Source organism: Neolamprologus multifasciatus, chromosome 2 (genome assembly GCF_963576455.1).
Source record: "Neolamprologus multifasciatus chromosome 2, fNeoMul1.2, whole genome shotgun sequence".
Classification (NCBI taxonomy): Eukaryota; Metazoa; Chordata; class Actinopteri; order Cichliformes; family Cichlidae; genus Neolamprologus; species Neolamprologus multifasciatus.
In genome coordinates, this window is record NC_140440.1 from 31,588,559 (window position 1) to 31,615,125 (window position 26,567).

General features: G+C 39.5%; 2 protein-coding genes and 1 long non-coding RNA gene across 9 annotated transcripts; 2 read left to right on the forward strand and 1 right to left on the reverse strand.

Moving 5' to 3' along the window:
• Positions 1-383: 383 nt before the first annotated feature.
• Positions 384-8,521, forward strand: LOC146524829 (inositol-trisphosphate 3-kinase A-like). Its single transcript, XM_085177534.1, has 7 exons — positions 384-1,257; positions 2,458-2,542; positions 3,051-3,264; positions 3,824-4,028; positions 4,121-4,222; positions 5,681-5,752; positions 5,861-8,521. Exons 1-7 carry the CDS (start codon positions 391-393, stop codon positions 6,107-6,109), a joined length of 1,794 nt encoding a protein of 597 aa, XP_085033660.1. The 5' UTR covers positions 384-390; the 3' UTR covers positions 6,110-8,521.
• Positions 8,522-8,634: 113 nt separating this feature from the next.
• nxf1a (nuclear RNA export factor 1a) lies at positions 8,635-25,449 on the forward strand. Of its 7 annotated transcripts, XM_085177522.1 has the most exons (23): positions 10,191-10,277; positions 14,235-14,307; positions 14,788-14,847; positions 15,270-15,477; positions 17,012-17,171; positions 17,262-17,345; positions 17,616-17,720; positions 17,943-18,023; positions 19,143-19,212; positions 19,526-19,614; positions 19,730-19,837; positions 19,971-20,080; positions 22,646-22,682; positions 23,014-23,082; positions 23,195-23,250; positions 23,443-23,550; positions 23,720-23,778; positions 23,866-23,981; positions 24,071-24,113; positions 24,213-24,291; positions 24,667-24,849; positions 24,933-24,993; positions 25,094-25,449. In XM_085177522.1, the coding sequence occupies exons 2-23, from the start codon at positions 14,238-14,240 to the stop codon at positions 25,130-25,132; spliced, it is 1,995 nt and encodes a 664-aa protein (XP_085033648.1). In that variant the 5' UTR covers positions 10,191-10,277; positions 14,235-14,237; the 3' UTR covers positions 25,133-25,449. The 7 variants fall into 7 exon arrangements, with proteins under 7 accessions (XP_085033611.1, XP_085033620.1, XP_085033602.1 ...); XM_085177485.1 differs by lacking the exons at positions 10,191-10,277; positions 14,235-14,307 and adding an exon at positions 8,635-9,063; XM_085177476.1 differs by lacking the exons at positions 10,191-10,277; positions 14,235-14,307 and adding an exon at positions 9,726-9,801.
• Positions 10,541-14,096, reverse strand: LOC146524831 (uncharacterized). The gene is made up of 2 exons (XR_014876875.1): positions 11,400-14,096; positions 10,541-11,364 (listed from the first exon to the last, which is right to left on the reverse strand). It is a non-coding gene; the product is annotated as an uncharacterized LOC146524831 (long non-coding RNA).
• Positions 25,450-26,567: the final 1,118 nt, after the last annotated feature.

Here is a 26,567-nt window from a genome sequence, read left to right on the forward strand (position 1 = left end):
CCTGGATGTCCTCTTGCCAGTGGCACTCTTGGCCAAATTCCAGCAGCTGTCCCCGAATAAAGCTCTGGAAACTTAACAGCGTCACTGCATGCAAAATTTGACACCAGCAGAGAGAATGGGAACGGGATGTGGCTCACTGACAGGCACACAGCTTTGTGTAACTGAAAACTTGCAGGTGGAGGACACGGGTTAGGTAAGTTAGATACATGTGAGCATTTAATGCTGCTTCTTTTTTTTTTTTCAATTTCTGTCATTTAAAAAAAAATGTTGTCGTTCTAGTGATTTTTAGACTCTTTGAATGCATTTCCTCAAACGTGTTCAAAACTGTGCATCTGTTGTAAAGATTTTGCTGTCGTACAAGCACATGTTGGGTTCACATCCGACACAAAGATGGACACTACAGATGACAACCACACAGAGGGGATAAAGATGGAGATAGAGAATCAGCAAATTGTAGAGAATGACTGTTTTTCCACCTTATCGGATAAAACGCATCAACATCTGTTGATCAGTGAAAGGCCGTCGAGCAGCTGCAGGATGGTCAGATTAAGATCCAGACCCAGTCTCCAGTCAACAAAAAGCTTCCCCCCTTATAGTCAGTGCATAGGTGGACTGGGAGAGGACGAGGACTCGGATGATCAGCACAATTCAGACATGGCTTGCCAGTCAAACGCCACAAATGTGAAGGAAGACAAAACAGAAGAACTTCAAAGCACAGAACGAAACGAAGAGCTGACTACAAGATCTCCAAGGGACTGGCTAAAGGCAAAATGGAAACTTAGGAGGAAGGAGAGGTCGGGGGGAAGCTTTGAGGTCGACGCAGACAGCTGCGAGAGAGGAAGGTGGAGTGGGAAAAGAAGGGTGGAGGAGACTGAAAAAAAAGAGGAATTTGATGATGATGACGATGATGAAGGATGTGCAAATGCTGAGGGAAAACACTGGAGAGGTAGAAACTCCAGCTTTGAGAAAGTGAGGAAAGAAGAGGAGGAAGACGAAGATGGGAGATCGACTATTTCAGCAGTAGAAGGAGATCCAAAGAGCAGCAGGGAGACCCCAAAAAGGAATGATGAAGAGGAACTGCCAGGAGTGACAGAGGGGTCCACAACACAACAGTGGTCCTCCCCACATCCTATCCTCTCCAAGCTTCTGCACTCCTCCACCTCCTCCTCCTCTTCCCTCAACCTTTCCTCCGCGGAGAGCGACGAGGTCTTCAGTGAAGGAGAGGATGCTGGGTCAAAGAGGAAGACATTCAGGAAGGTGAGAATATCTGAGAACAACACATTATACACAGATGCAGCTTTAAAGTATGTTCTCACTTTTGGGGGGAGGGTCCTGGCTGATACACTAGCATTGGCTCGTGTGTCTGGCTGCTCTGGTTTTCCATGGAAGTAAAGTAAAACCATGTTTCTCAACTGTTCTGTGCACCTGTGGTCCTACTGATTTGCATGGGCTTGAAAGAGGACTTTGACAAAGTCAGATTTGAATGGTGTTTGCATGCCTGGCTGCTGCTGCTGCAGATATGAGAGTAAAGAGCGAACAGAGGGAGGATGATAGGAAGCGCGCTCTAAACACAGTGTGTTTGCATTGTCAGACACTGACAGTCGGCTGTAGCAGGCCTGAAGAGTTTACAAAAATTTTAAAGCAGCATGGTAACGTTTAATATGGAAGTGTGTATGATTGGAAGAGCTTAAATATGATGTAATAGAGACATTTCCTCCAAACTGCAAGCCTGGCATTTTGTAACAGTGCACTACTGAACATGCTTGGCTCAGCTTCAGCTGCTTTTGGGTTTAGGTTTTTCATTGGCTACCTCTGTGTCTGTTAGAGACTGTTTTGTGTATATACAAAGTAGATCGTAACTACTGAGGAATGTTCTGTTTGCTGGAGTACATTTTTCAGAGTTTGTTAAGGCCACGTGACTACATGGCTCCCCGAAGTGGGAAATCAAAGTATTTACGTAGTCATGTTATGCTTTTGTCAAAAGAAATGTACAAATGAACCATTTCCAAATTACAGAGAATTAAAGTTCAACGTGCGTCCATAACTATGATTTCACTGTAAATGTTTTGACATTTCACGGCAGCAAACGTGCGTAAAAATACACATACTTGCCGCCACGCTGCCACGGCTTAAAACAAACTAGTTTCTGTTAATTTTATTAATGACATCTCTGTTTTTCCTAGTGTGACAAAGCAAGTTTAGCCCTTCACACTAACAAACCGGCTTACCCTGCTTCTTTTTGCATGCATGCTGCTATTACTGTTGTAGGTAAATTTGGCACTCTAAACTCCCTGCAGGTGTTTGTCTTTGTGCTTCACACATAGGTAACCTACCTATTAACAAAGAAATGGCAGGTATTCTCCACACCCTGAACTGGCCTTAGAGATAATAGTTGTTGGATAACTACTAGACAGGAATGCTCCTCTCACGTAACGTGCTTTTCTTTTTATGCCTCAGTGCCGCTCCTGGAAAACCTTCCTGACCATGATGCACTGGTCTATGAGCCGGCAGAGCTCCTGGGTCCAGCTGGCTGGACATCAAGGCATGTGTGTTATAGTTTCTTCCACACAGACACGTGCAGGCTTTCAGAAATCAGCGTGAACACATTTCCAAATGATGCTAGCTATGATGCTGTCTAACACATTGATGTCTACATGATTGCAAAGCTTTCCAAGAAGACATTTTTGACTTGTAAATATGAACTGAAGTCACTATAGGATGTACTGTATGTCATCACCACTGCTTGCCGGCATTAACTCACATTGACTCATATGTAAATATCCACGTGACTGCACATTATCTCAGCTCTTCATGGACTTAGTCATTGTTTTAGTTTGTGTTTCAAAAGATTATTAGGACGTAGAACAGTGGATGGTTAAAACCAGGAGACAGTGAAGCTCAGTATTACCTTTACTGAGGTGTCAGTCTTGAAAAAGTTTACTATGCTGAACTTAGGCAGTACCCATCACTCTGCTTCCTTCACTTATTGCCTTATTGATTGTATGGGAACGATAATTTCATCTCTTCTTGATGTTTGCTGATGTCATCAGGTAACTTCCAGGTCAGTAAAGGAGGCGAGGTGCTGAAACTATACAGTGAAGTGGAAGCAAACTGCCTGGATTGCCTGATGAGAGACCCGCTGAGACCCTTTGTCCCACAGTATCATGGCTTGGTAACAAGAGGGGAGCTCTGCTATATCCGCCTGGAGGATCTGCTAAGTGGCCTGAAGAGGCCCGTCATCATGGACTGCAAGATGGGAGTCAGGTAAGGCGTCTCTAACAGGTGACTCATCAAGTCTTGATTGCAGAATATTAACATTCAGCTACATGAAGGGCTTCAAAGATTTCAGATTTTATGAATAATACGCTACACTGGTTTTAATGTATAGAAAGGGTATTTGGGAATAAATTGTTTGTATCATGTTCTTGCTATGATGACTAACATCTGCTCACGGAAGGTTATTTTTATATCGAATCCCAAAAAAATGACAAAACATTAAAACGTCAACATCCAGTTTGTACCTGGTCCTGAGCTTCTGGTCATTAAGAGCGATCCCTGTCAGCAGACAGATACGGGAACTGTCGTTTTGAATGGTTCAGATACGTCTTTGTGTCCACAAGGAATGAATTGAGTCTTACCTTCAAGTGAGACCTCAGCATCTAAACATCACACTTTCTGCTCAGGCCCAGGAATTAAACCTGCCCTTGAATTTCACTCACTGTGGTATATCACACCATTATTTCCAGTCTGATATTGGTGTTTTTGTTTACAAAGTTTGAATGACCCCTTTGTCAAAACTAAATATCTACATTTTCTTTGCTAGAACCTACCAGGAGGATGAATTAGTCAAAGCTCGTGTCAAAGCTCCTCTGCGAAGCGATATGTACCAGAAGATGGTGAAAATGGACCCTTCTGCTCCGTCAGCAGAGGAACATGCACAGAAGGGAGTCACCAAATGGCGCTACCTTCAGTGGAGGGATTCAATCAGTTCTACGTCCACGCTGGGCTTCAGGATAGAGGGCATTATGGTAGGAGTGAAGGCCAGGGAAGGAAGTGCACTGTTTCTGTTTATTAAAACGATCCGTCTGATAAAGTATCTGTTTCTGTCTCTGTGAGTCAGATGGAGGATGGTAGCATCCAGCGGGACTTCAGAAAGATTCAGACTTTAGCTCAGGTCACTGAGGCACTGCTTTACTTCACCAGGAGCCAGCTGGACACTCTGGTCAGTTCTGCTAACATGTAAAACTTGTCCTTTAGAAAACGCACCTGAAATCATGTCATAGTAAGAAAAAAATTGTTTGATAACAGAAAACAGAACTGGCAACTTCAAAACTGATAATGAATGCAATCCTTAATGAGCAAGCAAGTGGAAAAAGTGGGGATAAAGAAACCCTCAAGTGGAGACCTGGTGAGGACTTACATCTGCTGTGACCTGTCAGGGTGGTAGGGAAAGGTGTAGAGAAGTGCAAAGTTCTTGCAGTGTATACCTAAAGACACTTACCAGACCAAACTATTTTGAAAGAATAATCCAACACCAACCACTTTACAAAATAATCAGAAAATGTAAAATTACTTTTGGATTTTCTGCTCATTCACATCTCTCATTCTTAATTTTTGGAGAAAGCAGACCTGCATTTTCTGGCAAAGCTGTGACCATATTAAAGGCATCGTCTTTCTTTTACAAATAAGAGTGAAAAAGTGTCATCATGACCAGAGATGGGCAGTAACGCTTCTTCCAGTCAGAGAATATTGCATATAATTAAATTTTTGCTTGATGCATAAAGTTAAAAGATTAAAACTAATAAAACAAGTTTTAAAAACTTGAAAAAAGACTTTTCCATTTGATTACATTTTATATGATGGATTATGCAGAAAAAGTAGAATTGGGCTGAAAGATCTATCGCTTTATCACCTATTCAGGTTGTAAATTGTGTTTTTAAAAAGTAACTAAGTAACTAAGTAATTAATTACTTTTGAAAATAAGTAATCAGTAAAGTAACTGGATTACTTTTTTGGGGAAGTAATCAGTAATTAGTTAATGATTACTTTTTTCAAGTAACTTGACCAACACTGATCATGACTTGTCGAATGTGGGCCCAAATGCAGGCAGGAATGAGCTAAAAATGATCTGTTTATTAAAGATGTTGGCAGATAATCCACAAAAGGAAAAAAAACCCCACAAAGTCCAAAATATAACTGAAAATACACAAACATAAAACTTGGAAAACACACGAGGACAAGGAGACAGAAACAATTGTCACACAGGGGTATTTGGGGCAGCGAGGAGACCCAGCTGAACTGGGACTCTAATAAAAAGTCAAAACGCAAAATAAGTAAACTTGAAAATCTCGTAAACAGGCACACAAACTACTCAAGCAAAATGAGAAACAACTCAAACCTAAAGCATACTTAAACCCAAAATGAAACTAAAACTCTAAAAACTCAGAACCGTGAAGAGACCCAGGGATAGTGACACTGAGTGCTTAGAGCAGCCTACAGCCCAAATTGGCTGCACAAACACTGACCTGGTTATCTGAAAGCTTTGGCCATGTCTAAGATGAGCATCCACTGTTGTAACAGTGAAAACAAGGAAAAGCATAATAGATCCCATTTAACGTTTTAGTTATCATAGGTTCACCATTTGCTGTTGCTAAACATCTCCACCCATGTGTGTTCTCAGAGAGCGTACCACTCCAGACTCCTGGCCCTGAGTGACGCACTAAAGAATTCGCCATTTTTCAGAACTCATGAGGTTAGTCTACATGTAGAGATGAATCTTGTTCAATTGTACGATAAATAAAAAACACATGAATTCATCATAGCCACTCTTACAATACCTTTATGTTTTTTAATCGATCAGGTGATTGGCAGCTCGCTTCTCTTTGTCCACGACCACAGCAAGGCCAGTGTATGGATGATAGACTTCGGAAAGACGACGCCTATGCCTGACTCGCAGGAGCTCCGACACAACGTCCCGTGGTCTGAGGGTAGCAGGGAGGACGGCTACCTCATCGGTCTGTCCTCTCTCGTCGCATCTTTAGCCCAGGCCATCAGTGTGGCCTCCTGGCAGCAGGAGGAGAGCTGTGAGGAGGAGCAAATAAGCCCGTGAATGTGCATTTTTGACAGTCGTTACACAATTGTAAGTGGATGAGATGGACAAATCGACTGGTGTTACATCGGAATGGTTTCATTCACTGCAGAGACTTGATTTGTTAATGGAGATTGTGTCTTCAGGGGCTAAGGAGGAGGAAAAAGGGACTTCAGTGTATTGAAAATCCATAGATATGTGGTTGTGCATCCGGTATGTACATACTCTGACAGTTAAAACGACTATGTTACAAAGACCTTTTTGTTTTCTCTTTCGCAAAAGACGGACAATCCAAGGAACATCTACAGATCAGGGGCTTGCCCAGTGAAGAGGCATGGCTTGGGAATGACTCTGCTGGAGATCTGTTTACAAATGCTCCTGTCTTGTTTGTTGTAATTTGGTTGGTGCATAACCGAAAACAGCTTACCTTTGTTGCAACATAAGCTCATTTAAGGTATCTCATTATGCGCACATCGACTGAACAGCCTCGTGCTCTGTCTTTTTTTTAAGACAGTATGTCTTAAAAAACATGGGTTAAGTACAGATTAAGCTATACTGATGAAGAAAACACAGCCACAATGTTTGTATTGTATTATTATATTGTTTGTATTTAGATTACTTACACATGATGCAGCTGAAATGTTTTTCACAGTTTTATAGGCTATAAATAACCTCACATATATATATAAAAAATTAAAATAAGAATGCTTCTTTCTGTTGGGTTTTTATATATCCATGTCACTATTATCATCATCTTATATAAAATGATCAATGAGTTGCAGACATCCAAGTGATATGCAAAAAGGTAGATAAATAAATAAAATGCTAAATGGCAGTGAGAGTTTAACAGCTGAAATCTCAGGGCAGTCAAATCCATTTGATCATTGCAAAAAGCAGGTTGAGTGAAATATTTCAGTGAGATAGATTGGTGCAGCCAAAAAGCATATATATGTATTACACTGCATGAGGCAGTGGTGAAGTGTTCAGCTGAAGTGACGGATGAGTTTAAGGTGGGGAGGGATCGGCTCTGAGCCCCTTCTTATTTGATGTGGTGATGGGCAGGTGGACTGATGAGGTCAGGCAGGAGTCTCTGTGGACTCCTGCCTGACCTCTTACACATTATGATCTGAAGTGAGAGAAGGAGGCAGGCCGAAGAGAGCATGGAGAGGTGAAAACACGTCTAAAAGTGAAGCTGCAAGGAACAGAGGTGGTGAAGGTGGATGTTTAAATATCTTGGGTCAACCATCCAAAGCAACAGATGGGGCACAAGAGAGGAGAGAGTCCAGGCAGCGTGGAGTGAGTGGAGAAGAGTATCAGGGGTGATATGTGACAGAAAGAGAACGGTGAGAGTGAAAAGGAAGGTTTACAAGATCGGAGTGAGACACTAGCACTGACAAAAATACACAAGGTGCAGCTAGAGGTGGCAGAGCAGAAGGATGGACAGGATTAGAAATGAGCACATCAGAGAGACAAAGTTATAGAGGCAGGGCTGACATGGTTTGGACATGTGCAGAGGAGGGATGGTGGAAAAAATAGGAGGAAAATATTAATGGAGGAGGGTTGGTGTGACAGATGAGGACGCAAAGGGTTGAGTGAGATGGAGACAGATATCCACGGTGGCAATCCCTAAGGGAGCAGCCGAAAGAAGAAGACTGAAAGATATGATTTGTGCAAATCTGAAGTATTGTTAACATAATGCTGAGTGTTTAATTTAAAGTAAGGCAAATAATAATAACTGAAAAGTAAGCAGTAAAACAATTACAATTATTAACCCTATGAGGTCTAACACATCATCGGTGATCTGAACTCTAGGTTATAACAATATGTTTTTGTTTCTCACTGACATTGTCCGTCAGAGGATAACAAAATAATCAGACTAACTTTACTTTTTAAATTCCTTTTTTCTGCAAAGTGTTACAACTCAGAGCTAGGGTTAGGGTTTCAACAGATGTATGTACATCAGCTAAATTCAAGTACATTTTTGTGTTCAAAAGTTTAGAAAAATAGAAATATCTAGCCCAAGAGACAATATTCCCCCAACATTAAGACATCATAATTAGCATTTCAGTGGTTGTAGACTGTGAAGATGACAATTTATTGTTTTAGTAATTAAAGACTCCATCTATTGAAAACAGATTTGGCATTAAAATGTGACAAGTCTAAAACAGAGACCACAAATTATGATGCAGAAGTTTGCAATAATGTCTTGGGGCTGTTATTACGGACTATTGTTAAAAATGACAATGACTTAATTTTGGATTTTTTTTTAGTTAACAACAGGAAATACAGCAGAAAAATTACATTTTTCCCCTTTTGTTATTGTTTAACAACCTAATAATAATAATTTGTGTTTGATTGACAAATAGATGCCTGAATTACTTTGTTGTTAATTACTTTGTTAATAATAAAACTATTTAAGCCAAATATCAATTTTAAAAAATGCCATAAAAATACAAAATCTTACATTTGCCTAAATATATTTTTTTAAAGTATGCTAATATTGTGGCAGTTTAAGCGCTTGGCTGCAGTAATTAGACGTTAGAGCTTCGTTTCGCCAGGGGGCGCCGTGTTGTTGGCACGTCAGGAAACAAGTGAGCGGGAGAGACCGACTGAAACGCTAAAACGACACGTTTTTGGTACTTTTATGGGGGAAAATAACCAATAAGGTGGTAAAAAAAAATTAGTGGTAAATATTGAAACTGGTCCTGGCAGGATACGCAGCCAACGTGAACGATACTGCTAGCTGCAAGCTAACCTTAGCTTCTGCTCACAAAGTTGCCCAAAAAGAAAAAAAGCATAAACTTCAAATTTCGCTCAAGAAGGCTGACAAAGAATCTGGTGCTGTTTTGAAAAGGAGTTTTTCGAGGAGAAAGTAAGTTTTTTCTGGGAGTTTAAGTGGTCTTGAGAGGACCAAGTGATCATGTTTCAGAGGAACTACCGCAACCTGGCCGTGGTGACACATGTGGTGAACGATGGTAAGTCTGACTCCTATTATTCTCTCGGCTTCGTTTAGCCCGGGTTTACATTACCGTCTAATCGCTTACACCTGCTTATGCTTCGTGTTTTAAACAGACATTGTGAATGATATTGCCTTAACATTGAATATTTAAAAATAAATAAGCATGCTACCGAGGAGGAAGGTGTAGCTATTGTTTACCTGGTCAGAGAATTTAGATTGTGTGATGCTAACGGAAGCCTTCAGGCTAATATTTTTAATGCATATGTTTTTATATTAATTAAATATATATTCAGTTGCTGTTTGGTTACTTAGGCAAAAGAACCAGGATGGTCACGATTTGTGATAAAACACAGTTTGTACAGCTGACCCTATCCTAAAGTTTCTTTGAGCGACATATTATCAAATTATACTCCTTTTTAAATCCTGATAGGCCATATTAAAGTGCACTGTTTGTACAAAAATAAGCACCTCTGGACAATTCCAGAATAAAATATTAAGCGCTTATTATGACATTTTGTGATATTTCTGCTAGTATTAAGAAACCGTGCTGGTTCACTGTCAGGGCTTATTGGGACATCATTATTGTTATTGCTTCCAGCTGCACCTTCCTGCATTGAAAGTGCTCTGTCACAGGTATTTCTCACAGCAGATCGCCCTGTCGCTGTAGCTATGAATATATAATGAGTACCGATAATGGCTGCATTCCATTTATGGGAGGTCTTGGTTTTATGTTTCAGTGGCACAAACAATAGAAGTGAGTCATTAATATCACCTGAGTTTTTTTTTTCTTACTTTTAAAAATCAGTCTTTTGTGCACATGTCACGGGAACTTTACAGTTATTTGGAAGATTACTGACAGCTGGTCAAAACAACATACTGAGATATGATTTGTGAAATTAGAATAAAAACTTCTGTAGGTTTAGGAAATGACACATCTAAATGAATCTTATGTGATTCTGTTTTTATCAAAGGTCTCAGTGTTACATGATGTTGAAATTATTATTTTCAAATTCAAACAATATAGTTTTTAGAAGTGTTGCTAAACGAGACAACCCAATTTTGTATACCCTTTGAAACCACTGTAGTTTTGTTTTAAATACATTTGCATACTGGCGCAGCTTTGAAAAACAACAACAGACCGGCCCGTTGGCTAACTTAAAAGACAGCTGTCTGTGTTTTATTCCCCATCTTTGTGGAAATACAGAAGTTGGTGAGCCTTTTAAAGAGGTTCTTGTGTGATTTAACCCTTGTGCTGTCCATGGGTCATTTTTGTCCTCTAAAGAAATCTTTTGCTATCAAAAATGTGTTTTTTATTCATTAAATGGTCTGAAAATAACAGAAGTTATTCATTACTATACTATGCGTGATTGGAATAAGTTTTAAGTAATTTGATTTATTTATGGGGTTTTTATTGGATTTTATAACACCTGTGGTCCTCAGGGGTCAAAAATGACCCCAAAGTACAAAGTGTTGCAAAGAGCCGTATTTTCACAACATACTGCTTTCAAACATCTTTGATCTTGGATCACTGATGTGTGGGGTCAAGCAAAGGTCATAACAACCACAACAACAACAACAACAGGCAGCACAATGAGGAGGCAGGTGCTCTATATTCAATGAAAGTTTATTTACACAGCACCGAATCACAACAACAGTCGCATCAAAGTGCTTCGTATTGTACGGAGCCCCGCAGGGGACATGGGAGAAAAAAAAATTAAGACGGACTTTTGCGAGATCTCGCAAAAGTTTTGCAAGATCTCGCAAAACTAACTTGGGATCTCGCAAAACTAACTCGGGATCTCGCAAAACTTTTGCGGGATCTCGCAAAACTAACTTGGGATCTCGCAAAACTAACTCGGGATCTCGCAAAACTTTTGCGGGATCTCGCAAAACTTTTGCGGGATCTCGCAAAACAAACTCGGGATCTCGCAAAACAAACTCGGGATCTCGCAAAACAAACTCGGGATCTCGCAAAACTTTTGCGAGATCTCGCAAAACAAACTCGGGATCTCGCAAAAGTTTTTTTTTTTTTTTTTTTCCCTCCTTTTTTTTCCCTCCTTTTTTTTTTTTTTTTTTTTTCCTCCATTTTTTTTTCCCTCCTTTTTTTTTTTTTTTTTTTTTTAACTTTATTTAACAAACAATGAGTATACAACATACGAACAGATGAAGTATACAAAACAACAAAACATGAACACAAATAGCCAGGGGTAAAAGAAAAAGGTAACAGTTATAAGAATACATCTCGCAAACGTTTTAGCCACACGAGGCACGATGTGCCGGGAAAGCGGTGTTCCTCCCGGCTGTAGTAGGTCTCGACCTCCCATTAGCTCGAACCTAACGGGAGGTCGAGACCTCCCGTTAGCTTCGAGCTAATGGGAAGAATGCGGCTAAAACTTTTGCGAGATCTCGCAAAAGTTTTGCGAGATCCCGAGTTTGTTTTGCGAGATCCCGAGTTTGTTTTGCGAGATCCCGAGTTTGTTTTGCGAGATCCCGAGTTTGTTTTGCGAGATCTCGCAAAAGTCCGTCTTAATTTTTTTTTTCTTCCGTTTTTTTACCATGTTGTGCAAAGCAATGACCAGCAGGACAAAGCACATATTGTCCTCTAGTATAATGAGGAGGAAGAATCAATGTTCAGGAAGATCCAGGGTTAGAAGATAATGAAAATATAGCTAATATTTAGAGCACATGTTACCCTTTCTCTGAAAAAGCACATCACCCACCTGCAGAAGTGGAAGAAGGCTATGAAGTGAAGAAAAGTGATGAAGAATCTGAACTATGTTCAAGTAGGTTCTCAGGCCTCCAGGACATGGTAGTCTGAGAAGCTTGGAAAGAAAGTGACTGGGCTTCTTGAAGTTTCTTGAATTTTCAGAATGTGAAACTGAAATAGAAGATGTGTCAGAGGACTACACATCTTTCATTTCAATTATGATGAAGACAAAGAATCAAGCAGGAAAGAGGAGTCAGCTGAGACAGAGGAGTATTTGCAGTAATGTGAGGAAACATTGATCTGGTCTTCTATCCTTCCCAGTGTCAGACGATGCATGAGTCTCTCATGTGCCTCAGAGAAAGACGATCTACCACAGTCCAAGCACATTTGCCAGGTCCCATACTCCTTCAGTTGCTTTTCTACTCGAGTACTGAAAGCATTACACACAGTGTATTCTGCTTGTATTCTGCCTTTGAACGTTTACATGCCAATGGATGCATCAGAGACCAAGTTGGGGTTCAGTAACTTGCCCAAGGACACCTTGGTAAGAACTCCAGACTAGAGCACACAGAGATTGAACCAACAACCATCCAATCAGCAGATGAGCTGCTCTGCAGCCAACTCAATGACAAAAAAGGAGGGACAACGAGAGAGGAAGAAAAATGGATCGAATGCAGCTGTAGGCGTATGTGAGTGTGTTGATTCTTACTGCCGTGCATCCAGTAGAGTCGCTACGGCCAGTTTATGACATCCTGAGTCTGGTAGAGAAGTTTTAAAGGTGACACAAGATTAATTATAGAAGCACAAAAAGGATATAATTTCTTGATAAAGACACAATAGATGATCATCGTTCATGACACAAACGTGCTCAAACGTGCTTGTGTCAAATATGGACACGTCTTTGTCCTCATGAAAGTTTGCCTTCACTCAGACCCATGCCCTGGTGTTCCCACCATGCCAAAATATAGAAAACTGTCAGGTAACGAGTTGGAATAAAGTTGAATAAAACCTTGAAACACAGAGATGGATGATATTTTATACTTCTTGCTTTATAAACAGTCAAAGCAAACGGGGTCATTTTTGAGCCCAGAGGACAACAGATGTGATTATTTGCTGCCAGTAAAAAAACTTGAAGTAGTTTAAAAACAGCTTTCTAAATTAACTTTGACATAAACCCGTCTGTGATCATCTGTTAAAGCAACCGACTCTGGTTGTGAAACGATAATCACGATAACTGATGATTTAATTTATTTTTTACCCGAAAACAAAGAAAAAATTCCTTTTTATGAGGTTTTTATCAGACTTAAATTTGAAATGGAATAAAAAAATGTTTAAAAATGTTTGAATTAAGTTTTAATTAAAAGTGGGGGAAAAATCGACTTCATATTAATTAAGTATCAATCAAACCAGATGGGGACATTTTTGACCCCTGAGGACCACAGGTGTGATTATGTGCTGCCATATAAAATTTATAAATGCTTCAAAAAAAACCTTCTCACTAAAGTTCAACATACAGCACTCTGTAGTTAGTCAGATAGTCAAAATTATCTAAACAATTAAATATTTTATTTTCTCAATTTGTTTTTGCTCAAAAACACAGTGTATTTTTTATAAACAAGGTGTGGTGGCCCTAAAATGTAAAATGTTGGGTAAATTGTGTGTTAATGTGTTGGTCTTAAGTAAAACTAAGGTGTAACACTGAATTGATTGACAATTTATACTTTATACTTGAAAAAACAGTCAAATGACATGGGGACATTTTTGACCCCTGAGGACCACAGGTGTGATTATGTGCTGCCATTTAAAAAATTTAAATGGTTCAAAAAAAAAATTCTCACTGAAGTTCAACATATAGCACTCTGTAGTTAGTCAGATAGTCAAAATTATCTAAACAATTAAATATTTAATTTTCTTGTTTTATTTTCGCTTAAAAACAGGGTGTATTTTTTGTAAACAAGGTCTGGTGGCCCTAAAATGTAAAATATTGGGTAAATTTTGTGTTAATGTGTTGGTCTTAAGTAAAACTAAGGTGTAACACTGACTTGAGTGACAATTTATACTTTATACTTGAAAAAACAGTCAAATGAAGTGGGGACATTTTTGACCCCTGAGCACCCCAGGTGTGATTATGTGCTGCCATTTAAAAAATTTAAATGGTTCAAAAAAAAAATTCTCACTGAAGTTCAACATACAGCACTCTGTAGTTAGTCAGATAGTCAAAATTATCTAAACAATTAAATATTTTATTTTCTTGTTTTATTTTCGCTTAAAAACAGGGTGTATTTTTTGTAAACAAGGTGTGGTGGCCCTAAAATGTAAAATGTTGGGTAAAGTTTGTGTTAATGTGTTGGTCTTAAGTAAAACTAAGATGTAACACTGAATTGATTGACAATTTATACTTTATACTTTAAAAAACACTCAAATGAAGTGGGGACATTTTTGACCCCTGATCACCCCAGGTGTATGAAAATCGGGAGGACATTATGAGGGTTAAGTGGTCGGATATCCTACATCAAGCTTCGCGCTATAGGTTTTGCGCATATATACGCAAAAGTAAGTCGAAGCTAATGCTAGCAAAACCTAATTTGTACATTTCTTTTTTTTGTTTGTTTGTTTTTTGTTTTTTTTTACTTGACCATAATCCCACCGTAGTTCGTTTCAACTGTCCGCTCCATTTTCTTGACCCGGAAGAGAACCCAGTTGTGTTTCCGGCTTTGTCTTTTCGTTTGGGCTCGGCAGGGGAAGCTAAGCTAAGCTGCTAGTTACGAGCTGACAGTCACGTCGCGGTCGCCTTTGTTTCCGCTGGTCCACTCGGAATGTTGGAGTTTCTCCGACAGCCTTGGCTTTGAGTGCCGTGAAACAAAGAAAATAACCACCACTAATATCATTGTTGTTTTTTTGTTTTACTCTGGGTTGTGGTTGTTATCCAACACTATTGGAGAAATATGGCGGACGGCGGGCATTACTACAACGGTAAGAAGCCACGTTCACTGCAGGTTTAAACTTACTGCACTTTTAACGACCTTTCCACAGATCTTGGAGACTTTATGGTGAGGAGAGAGGTCAGAACCACCGATTTCATGATTCACGGAGGTAAAAATATGTCGAAGGCATCTCGGAGGTGTCATTTTGTGACCTTTTGGACACATGTTTACCCAGCACCACGCCATGAATATTTGTATTATTTCGCTGGTAAAAATGAGTCCAGAGAGTTACTGCAGAGATCAACAAGACCAGGTCTTGTCTTGGATATTTAAAAATGAGCATAATTTGCAAAAGTGTAGGCTTAATTAAAATCTGCCACAGAGTGTGTATTTAAAATTGTAAGCTTCCTTTAATGTTTACATTGCAAGCTGTAACAGTCATTTGAGCTCTTTTCAGTCTTATCTAGTCCATGTACAGTAGCTGATTTAATTTAACTCATAACCTATGCCTTTTGGGGCGTTATTATTGCTTGTATTTTGTAGCTGAGATGTGATATTTAGGTTGTGAGCTAACTTACTTCTCCTTTACAGAGCATGATGACAGAACCGCACCACAGTTTCGCAACCGTAAAGGCAGAGGCCCTCACAAGGGTCGATATGACAGGTCTCGCAGGGACCGCCAGCGTGGAAACCACTCAGGAGGGTTTGGAGGTCCTGGACCACGGTCGAGGCTTGAAGATACTGATGGAGATGTAACTATGAGTGATGGCTGTCAGGACAGCAGCTCCCAGAACAGATTGTAAGTGTAATAAGTTACACTTTCATTGAATGCATTTACTAGAGTTTGTCTGATAAACTTCTCACAGTAATACTTTAGTCTAAGTAAACAATTGATGGCTTTAAACTGAAAAGAACATTTGCACAATGTATAATTTTCTTGTAAGGTGAGTAACACATGAACAGTAAGGTCTTAGGTGTTTGATGTGGATTTCATGTGAAGCTATAGGAAAGGTGGTGCATCTTGAATAGCCCGCACAGGATGAGAAAGTAGAGCACCAGACCATTTTCACTTCTGTTCCTTTGCTGACATGAATAGTACCGCAGGGAAAGTGAACAGGACTGAAACGGTAAAAGTGAACTGAGAAAAAATAAGTGATTTTGTTAGTCAGCTAAAAATTATAAAATGAAATTATTAAAATATCAGCTCATGTCCTGCATCCAGTGTGACTTTTTTTTTTAGTTTCCACATCTTGAATGAAAAACTGGTTGATGAAGGAGAATATTCCAGGTAATAAAAAGGGAGGCCACTGTAAAGCAGTGCTTTAATAAGTTTGCCTGTCTGTGTCTCATGCTCTGCCAGTACATGCGTGTGACTATTTCACAAACACTGGGGGTAGGGTAATTATTTCTTTCTTTATTTTAAGTCTACTACAATAAGAACTGCGAGTGTGAAAGCTGTGTTGGGCCTTAACAAAAGGTTAAAGCAACACTGAATGTAAGGAAACCTACAGAGCATTTATCCATATAATTTTGAAACCTGACTCCTGTTGACCTGATGCAAAGTCATGTAATGATTGTGATTGGCACACTGGTGATTGTTTGTGCATATCATAACCACACTTGCTGCAGTCTACCCCTAAATGATGGAAATGGTTTTGAACTAGAATCGGAACACAAGTCAGAATAGCAAACAACGCAATTACAGAGGTTTTTATCAGGAATCTCCTTATTGCTATCTCGAGATATATGATTGATGAAGTCACTGCAATGCATGTTGAGACTGACCTACTGGTACCTTTAGCCCAGGGGTGTCAAACTCAAATACACAGTGGGCCAAAATTCAAAACTGGAACAAAGTCGTGGGCTAACGTTAATATTTATTGAAATATATTTATTCCTTCAGATATAAGAATGAATCTTTTCTTATGAACTCAAACATGTTTTGCTGAAAAACTGAATATGGAAAAGTAAAGCTTAATACTAAACAATATATATATTAGCTGTATAATACCAGTAGGCCAGCTCTAATAGTACTTTGGTATGGCTTCGCGGGCCAGAGTTTGACACCTATGCTTTAGCCCTTCTGCTCTGCACACACCAGATTGCAAAAATCTAGATAGGCACAACAAACTGGTAGTTTATCAAAGCGCCTCACATGCCAGAATTGTGACTTAATCTTTGGCAGATGGCATGATTTGCAATGATGATAATAGATAAATAAACTGCTTGTACAAAGACAGAATACTGAGAGATAGAACTTAAAAATTGCATTGATTCTTTTCCCTGTGTGGCCATATACCTGAATATATACTGCCTTGTTGTGTTCTCCCTAGTAACCCATACGGAAGACCTTTTAGGAAATTAGATGGACGGTTTGACAGAGACAGGCGACAAGGCAAAGGTGGAGGCAGAGGTGGAGGGGGTGGTCCCTTCAGAGGAGGAGAACGAGGTGGCGGAGGAGGGAAAAACCAATCGGGCTGGTACAAAGTAACGGTGTGTATCATTACGGTCACCCCAGGAAGTCAAAGAAACCACTTTGTAATCTATAAAGAAATTATATTTTGTTTCTTGTATGTTTGGCAGATACCACATGGAAGAAAATATGACAAGAAGTGGCTACTCCCAGCTCTCCAGAACATTTGTTCCGTTCCGTACCACCCTATACAGGTGCATTTAAGCACTTATAATTACTAGTTATAAACAGATTTAATACCTTTTTATATATTTCTTAAAGTAGCAAATATATGAGTAAGCTTTTTTAACAGTTTCTGTATGTTGTGTTCTGATAAAATAAATGATGTAATTCTTTGTGCCTATACAATTATTCAGAAAATATCTGCAGTACCCATGTAGTAAAATTTGTAAGTTAAGTCTAAGGAGATTTTAATTGTATTATTTATTTATTTATTTTCTTTTTCTTGTCCCGTCTTTATCCAGTACCACGTGGACCATAACAGGGTCCATTTCTATGTGGATGACTCCTCTGTTGCCAGTGCTTTACACAAGTGTTCACATAAGATCACAGACACAGATGGTTATAAGGTATGTTGGTGTAATAATATCGATAGGTTTTTGTGTCATGTGTACTGTTCACGCCTATTGTACTCTGCTGTGCTGTTGCCTTAAGGTCACAGATCATTGGTGTGCTGCAACTGAGTGTTTATCCACCGACTTGAATGTGAAACAAGATAATGAATAACCATTAATCAAACAATCTTAATCTTAAGTTACTGATTTGTCATTTTCCATCTGTGTTTCTTCAAGGTCGAAGTGCACGTCAACAAAAGTGCTCCACCGTCATTCCTCCTCTCTGACCTGAAGCCTGAACACCTGGAGCACCTGAAGGTAGGAAGCACCCGAGTGGGTGCAGTGATTGTGGCTAAAAGCCTCATAAGTAATGTTCAAAATGTCTTTGAGTTTCTCTAATCATTGTGAGAGTCTGTTGCTCAAAGTAATGGTGTTCTAGTACTAAGTACACTGTTAAAGTGTCGTTCTTACATATATTAACTGTTTATTAGTGATGTTAATAGCACGTTCGTTTAAATGCAGTTTACCAGTTTAGGTCACAGAATTATAGAACCTCAAAGCAAAGCATTTTCATTTTAGTGATGCACATGTCATGAGTGAAAGTGAAAGTTTGTCATATCTCTAAGAAGATGGAGACAGTCGGCCTTTAACCTGCATTTTTAACCGATCGTCTCAACCTGACTTCCTGTCAAAAAATGCCAAGTATGGTGCTTGTCTTGTTTGTAGAGTTAGTTTTAGAATTAAATTGCAGAAAACAAAGTTGACTAAATACACATTTTACCCGTTACTGCTAAATGTGATAAGGCAGTATGATTTAAATTGACGACATCTCAGTTTCACAAGCATAAAGGCAAAGCGCCCCAAACTAACCAACCACAATGTTCAGGACTTTGTTATGATGCACTTAACATCAACAATAAAATGACTTGCTGATGAGTGTACAGCTATCCGCTCAACACAACAAAAAGGAAGAAAGCACCACCTTCTGGTGCTTTTGGGAAATACATGTTAAATTCTCAAGCAAGCAGACCACTGAACTACCAATAGCTGCTATATTCTAGCCAAACCCTACTTATAATAACTGTAAATGTGTATTGTCCCAGTCAGGTGTTTTCAGAGTAAAGCTGCAACTATGGGGAGTGATTAGGAGCGTTAGTAGAACCTTAATAAAATATTTATAAATATTTGACATTTTTATATGACTGTACCATAAGTTTATTATTTGTTGTTATATTTGGACGCATTGAGCAAACGGGTAAAGTGGTGGCTGCTTCGCTGCATTCATTTTATTAAATTGGTAAACTCTTTTTGCATTTGATTCAACAGAAGTGATTTGACCTGAGTGGTGGAGAGAGTTCAGAGGAGAATTCTTTTGCCATTGTGACCATTTTTGGTATTTTGGAGGCTAATGTGTTGATTCTTGTTTTTATCTGATAGCAATGCATGGCAAAACGTTTCGATGCCTCCCAGCAAGCACTCGACTTGAACAACATTCGAACAGACCCAGGTGATTATACGCATCTTTTAAAAATTTTTTTACATACATTTGCTACCAGGATCACACGGTTCATACTTATAAGTAAGTTTCTGACCAGCCTTACAGAAATGATGATGATTATTATTGTTATTACAATACTTGCATCTCTGCGAAATGGCGATTGAATGCCTGTTCTAAATGGCTTCCTGTGATGTTTTACACCAAGAGTCAAATCAATCCTCCTGTGAAACTGAACCTTGCAGAACTTTATTTACTGCCATGTAAAACAACACTTTAACATGTTTGTGTAGTGTTTTATTGCTAATTTTATCTTGCATGACAGACCTGGTGTCCCAAAACATTGAAGTGATCCTGAACAGGAAGACTAACATGGAAGCTGTCATCAAGATCATTGAAGAAAACATTCCTGAGGTAACATTAGTGCAGCGACAGAAGCACTGGCACTTGTACAATCTACTGTAGCTGCTATAAAGTAATCGAACACATTTAAGTGTGCTCATTGTCATTTTGTGTCTCATTTTGCCAGCTGACATCCTTAAACCTGAGTAACAACCGTATTCACAAACTGGATGAACTGGCTGAATTGGTTACCAAAGTGCCCAATTTGAAAACGCTCAATCTTTCCCAAAATGAGGTGAGACTGACTACTCAGTTTGTAGAAGTATAAACAGACATGACCTAGTGGTCCTTTGCACGTTGTGTGTGTATGTTTGTGCAATTTAAAAAAAAAAAAAAAAAAAAAATCCTGATTCTGTGTGGTTCTCCAGCTAAAGTCTGATCGTGAGCTGGACAAGGTGAAAGGCCTGAAGCTGGTGGAGCTGTGGCTAACTCGAAACCCTCTGTGTGACGTCTTCAAGGACCAGGCCTCATACATTAGGTCAGTCAGCGATTCACGAGATTGAAAAAGTAATTCTTACAGAAATAATTCAGTGACTGTGTGTGGCTGTCTGAGTATGATGCAGGATGCTACAAAACAAGATCAGTTACCTGTGTTTGTGTTTAAGATGGCTGTAAAGTAACAAACCATTTTGCTCAGGAGTTGAGGATGAACGTTTGGACCAAGCAGAGCCAACTCATAAAAACTTTAACAACTTGTGTTTTCTGTGAGTGAAACACTGTAACTCACAGATATTATCTTTTTTTTTAAAGTTGAAGGAGACGTACCAGTTGACTTAAATACACCATAAGCTTTCTGATCTTGTCACTGTGTTGAGGAATATTAAAAACGCCCTAAATGGAAATGATAACTGATTAATATTTGTCATTTATGTACAGATTTACTTGCATACACTCTTTAAATATCCATGCAGTTGTGCATATACCTATGCACTTGTAGCGACATACACAAGTATTCAGCTATGTGCTGTGCGTTAAATAATCAAGGATCTGTGGGTATTTAAATGTTTTGGGGGTTTTTTTTGGTTTTTTTTGAACATGTTTTTCCCACTCAATGATTAACGTTTCTTTTTCACACTGCAAACTAATCATTTCTTACTTTCAAAAGTTGCTGAGAGGACATCTGACCACAGTCAATTTGCACAGTGTTAAAATTAATTTTCCTTTCAGCTTGCTTAAACCCTCTGCAGTGTGAACAGCACTACTTCTTCTTTCTGACAGTTGTTCAGCTTCTCTGTGGGACTTCCTTTCAAGCTTGGGTCTCATCTTTGTGTGTTGTCACTCTAGGCGGCGCTCTGCCTAGTACTCCCCTGCTGACATTGTGGTTACTTATCCCATAAGCTGCTGTAAAAACACTGTCACACTGCAGATGATAAGAAGCATGCTATTTTAAAAAAACAAAACAAAAACGGCAACAAAAAGCAAAAAAAAGTGAGCATTTCACATCTGATTTATTTCAAAAACAGGGATCCATGATGAGATTTTGAGCAGTACTGTAAAAGTGTAGACTCTCTGTTGGAGAGTGGGCAAGCCATTTTCATCTCGACAAATTTTGGATGAAACAAAGAAAATTTCCACAGCCAGTGTGTCCCCTCCCCTCATAGCACCCCTGCCCACTTGGCCCCTGTATCAGGCGAGTATGGAAGGCTGGATAGCCCATGACGGGTAAGATCCCACCTCGAAACCCTGGGACAACCTAAGGCAGGCACAGTCACGATTACTCGGCCTCAGTCCCTGTGAGCTCAGACTCACTGATGAGATGAAGTGAAGAAGACGGGACTTCATGGGTAAAGCCGCTGGGCTGAGGCGGAGGGGGAAATGTCATTATCAATGACCAGTGATGAGCCAAAGAGAGAAAACACTCCCACTAAGTCTGATCTCTTTTGCACCAGAAGGTGGTGCTTTCTTCCAAAATGGGCCTCTGATTGTCTGTGAATGAAGTGGAGAGTTTGGCAAATATCCTTGACAAAACCGCTGAAGAAAATATGTTCTGAACTGGAAATCAGTTCAGAAAAAAAATCCAACATGAAAACACTTCCTCTTCCAGTTTCTGATGGCTGTGACCAGTACGAAAAAGCTCAATTATTATTAGATGATTATCACTCTACGTCATGATTAACAGTCTCCTCCCAGTCCCTCTTTAACCAGAGGCTTGGTCCCAAATTTTACTCGGAAAAAAAAAACTTAGAGAAAGTTGATTTACTCTTCAGAGTGAGAAGGTTAGCTGGTAAATTTCGTACTTTAGCAGCAGGGGATGAGTACAGAATGAGTGGCGGGACTGCTAGGCTAAGCTCTCTTAGAGACCTGCTGTCGTTGCCGTTCGGCTCTCTTCTCAGGTCTGCTTTAATTGCTGATAATCGTGGGCACAGACACTGATGAAAATCACCCCAATGATGAATAGTGACTGTCTTCTGAATGTTAGGCTACTTGTGCTAGTATGTCACTGAACTGTACTTCACCTGTTTTGTTTTCTTGGTGACGTAGACTCATCTGTTCCCCAGCATCTTGGCCAGAGATTTTGTAACCACCTCTCTCCCAGCAATGCATAATCTCTTTATTTTAATACTTCAGAATGAATGTGTTTGCTGGATCCTGGTGTGGTCTCGTAAATCATGGGACTTTGCATGTTAGTATGTGTGCGCTCCTAGAAAAGTGTGCTTGTGTTGCTGCTCCATGTCAGATCTGTGTATGTGACCAAAATGGGGGAGAGGGTGAGTATACCAGCTGGTAAGTACACTTCAGTGCGGGAAACTTCAAAAGAGCACAGCAAAGAATATGAGAAGGACGAAAACGCTAAGTTGATTTGTGGATTTCCTTGTACACACAGAAGATTAAATCCTTTGTGACACTGGTTGTAATGAAACATTTTAATTTCATCCTCAAAGTGTAGTGTCCTAAAAATTCAACTGAAAGGCACAAAATGACATTAAGTGGATCAGCAGGTGTGACTGTCAGTTATACCCACAGTAATGAACATTATTTGTGTGTGTATGGGTATGGATTGTGACGATAACATTCCTGCTCTTGGTTTTTGTTCCCATACCAGTGCTGTGCGCCAGAGGTTTCCCCGGCTTCTCAGACTGGTAGGTTCCCACATTTATATCTCAAAAATTCACTATCTTTGAAGTCATTCTCCTTTATTAGTTGTTCTTTTAACTAAAGATGCTATAAAATCCTTTTGAATATTCCAATAAATGTCATGTTCTGAAGAATCTGTTGGTGTTCTTCATTTCTATTGTTTTCGGCCGAAATGGGGAAAAATGATCAGAGTAGTTTTGTTTCATGTGTTCCCTGGGAAACCCTAAAATGGTCATTATCTTTCATATGATACGCACATCTCCATATTTTAGTTTTTGTATTGCTTTATTGATGTTAAACCAAACTTTTACGCTAATTTTGTGTGTTTCACTTTAGGATGGTCATGACCTCCCTCCACCGATTGGATTTGATGTGGAAACGCCCACCACTATTCCCCCCTGCAAGGTTAGCTGAATGTATAGTTTTACTCACTGATATTCAGCATTGTGTCTATATTACTGTTAACTAAATTAGTTTAATCTGCGTTGTACAAATGCTTTCCTGTGTGACTTTCCAGGGCAGCTGTTTTGGCTCCGATGAGATCAAGGCGCTCATCCTTCGGTTCTTGCAACAGTAAGTTTCTCCTTTTCCTTTTTTAGTAATGAGGAAAACCCTGAAATTTTTTTAGAGTTGGTGCACTGATAATGTGCCCACTGAACAATTAGTGTTTTTCTTTGTTAATTTTAATTATCTTTTAAGGAAATAGTTTTTTGGGGAAAAGGACAAACACAGAAACTAACTTCATGGCTTGTGACTGTGTTGCAGGTACTACAGTATCTATGATTCGGGGGATAGACAGCCGCTCCTTGATGCCTATCATGATGGAGCATCATTATCAATCACAACACCTTACTCCACCCAGAACCCCTCCAGGTGAGGACACAAAAGCACATTTGTAGATAACTTACTACTCTGATTAATATATTTTGGGTGTTTTCATCAACAAAGCAGAATTAAGCTTTTCATTGACAAGATGTTTGCATGGGTTGCTCTTTCTGTGTCCACCCCTAACATTGAGTCTGTTTGTCCCTCTGCTGTTTAGGAGCAGTCTGGGAGAGTATTACAAAGACAGTCGAAACCTGAAGAGAGTCAAAGACTCCAGTGAGTATCTTTCACTGTCTAAATTGAGGTTGTCGGGATTTGAGACGTCTCCTCATGTTTTCCCTCTCCAAATTTTGACTTCTTTAGCGATACGCTTTCGACTGCTGAAGCATACACGACTGAACGTGGTGGCTTTCCTCAACGAGCTACCAAAGACTCAGCACGACATCGCCTCCTTTACGATTGATGTGAACACCTACACGGTGGGTTTTCATTCTGTCATCCACCTTGACGTTTTCCTCTGAAGCAATTTATTGTTCTAATTCTCTCAAAACATGTTTTCCATTTACAGAATACACTACTGTCATTCACAGTGAGTGGAGTCTTTAAAGAAGGTGAGCTGTTTTAGTCAGAGTTTTAGAATTGGTTCTGAACAAAGGGGCATACGTGTTGATTTCTTTACTAATTTGTTGTCTGTCTGTTGTCTGTTTCAGTTGTTGTTGATGGGAAATCGCGAGAATCCACAATGGCCTTCTCTCGAGTTTTCATCACAGTCCCAGCAGGAAATTCTGGGTGAGTTTTACTGAGCTCCCGGTGGTTGATATGATCTTCCCGTGGTGCATAACGAAGTGTTTGTTTATTGTTATGCCTCAGTCTGCATCTTGAGACAAGTCTGCAACAACTTGGCACCCACCAATCACTAGAGAAAAATGTATATTTCATGAAATTGGTAACACGCTGTGTTAGAGTCAGAGTCATAACGGTCAAGTTAAATATATCAAACATATTACATGCGTGCGTCTCCTGCTAGAGCCTGACAGCAGACTGTATTGCAGATGAACCTAATGAGAAATTGTACCAACAAACAAAAAGGACATTTAGCTTCTCCTGTGTATAACAGAAACAACCAGATATCCTTATGTTTTCTGTGTGGTTCTTTTGTGATAGGTTGTGCATTGTCAACGACCAGCTTTTCATTCGAATGGCCACAACAGAGGAGATCCGCCGAGCCTTCGTGGCTCCTGCCCCGACTCCATCTTCCAGCCCTGTCCCCACCCTCACTGCACAGCAGCAAGAGATGCTCACAGCTTTCTCACAGAAGTCTGGCATGAACCTGGAGTGGTCACAGAAGTACGTTTTGTTTCCTGCACATATCTTTTTGTGGTCTTGTGTATGATCGTGTATTTAAACATCTAAACATACGTCTTTAACAGGTGTCTACAAGACAATGAATGGGACTTCAACAGAGCAGCGCAGATCTTTACTCAGTTGAAGGTAACTTAAATTGTATAATAATAATGATAATTGCTCCAACATAGAAACACTATTGTGAGGCCATGGCTTTGAAATATCTCCTTTTGTTTTCTCTTTCCAGGCTGAAGGAAAGATTCCTGACGTAGCTTTCCTAAAATAAAGAGTGGAATCAAATATCTGTGAAATAAACTAAAGCGCAGTTACTTTTATTTATGGCTTTTGTTCTTTTATTCGCTCACTTTTGTTTAATTATGAATGAAGTAGATCAAGTCTACTTGTGTTAACTGTTTTAACAGCCAAATGTCATTCTGCTACTGTTTTTGGTTGTTATTGTAACCTTAGTTTTTGGTCATTTGTATAGATATCACTACACAGTTTTTATAGGAATAAAGACATATGGCCATTGGCCCATTGTATTCATGTGCTCATCTTGATTTTGTTTCTTTATGTTTAACAATAAAATATATTTTGTCACAACTGATAAATTTTCTTCAAGGCTACATTAGAAAAGAGTGGAAAAGTGAGGGGGAAATGCCCAATAATTTGACTACATTTCAGTTTACAGCAAAAATGTCAAAATATTTTAATACCTAGAGCAGCCATTTGGCTTTTCTACCTTTAAAACCCGCCTTCCAGCCAAATGGCTGGTAGGCTTTTAGCTAATATCCTTAATCACCTGTGAACTGTTGCTTTTGTTATGTAAATAAGGTGGGGCCATGCTGAGCCACTTGGAGTGGTTAGTTTCCTGAGCCACAAGGAAACTTGTTTCAGTTTGCCATCTTGGGGAGAAATCAACACACATGGGAGTATTTCCTTTGTTGCTGAGATTTATTGATTAAAAACACCAACCATTTGTACACATATTTACTATATTTAATAATAATAAAAAGTGAGTGAGTACATTTCAACATTTTCAGCAATCACTCACCATGGCAGTGGCAGGATAGTATCTGTAGTCTGCATTTACCACATGTGTATCTGTAGCAGTGAACACATCGCACAGTGGCATGATTGTTCTTGCATTTGTGTTTGACCTGACACATGGCTCTTTTTCCAGGGCTAGGTGTGGAGGGTTGTGTCCAAAGCAACTGTTCTTTTCTTGCCTTCTCCCCAGCCATATGAGAGTTAGCCAACTCTCTTGCTAGTAAACCCCCACAAGATGACAATTGCATCCACCTCAACACAAAAGGACGTTCACAGCTTTTAGCAGCTCCCCACCCCCACACACAAACAAAGAGGCAGTTGGCAGTTAGAAATCAGCAATCATTCACACACCCCCACTCCCAGGTAACGACCTAATTTACATATGAATTGATGCTAAAAGACTAGCCAATTTAGCTTCCACTTGGCTGATAGGGGGTTAGAAAAGCCTGGGACTTCAAATAACTGAGAACCACTGACTTATTAAAATATGTAAAATTGATAAGTTTCATTGGGGAAAAAATAGATCAATGGTGCTGCTCCTGGATGACTTAATTTATCAGAAAGAGTTATCCTGGCAAATATAAATGTGTGGGAAACGTTGACATAAAAAATATAGTATGGGACTTTTTACAGTGCTGCTTTAGTTCCTACATCTTTATGGCTGTCCAGAT

Coding starts and splice junctions, on each gene's coding strand:
- LOC146524829 (XM_085177534.1), top strand. CDS start 391: ATGGACACTACAGATGACAACCACACAGAGGGGATAAAGATGGAGATA. Junction 3,265..3,823: donor GACTGCAAGATGGGAGTCAG/GTAAGGCGTCTC, acceptor TTTCTTTGCTAG/AACCTACCAGGAGGATGAAT. Junction 4,223..5,680: donor GGAGCCAGCTGGACACTCTG/GTCAGTTCTGCT, acceptor GTGTGTTCTCAG/AGAGCGTACCACTCCAGACT.
- nxf1a (XM_085177522.1), top strand. CDS start 14,238: ATGAGGGTTAAGTGGTCGGATATCCTACATCAAGCTTCGCGCTATAGG. Junction 15,478..17,011: donor AGCAGCTCCCAGAACAGATT/GTAAGTGTAATA, acceptor TGTTCTCCCTAG/TAACCCATACGGAAGACCTT. Junction 23,083..23,194: donor CCACTATTCCCCCCTGCAAG/GTTAGCTGAATG, acceptor GTGACTTTCCAG/GGCAGCTGTTTTGGCTCCGA.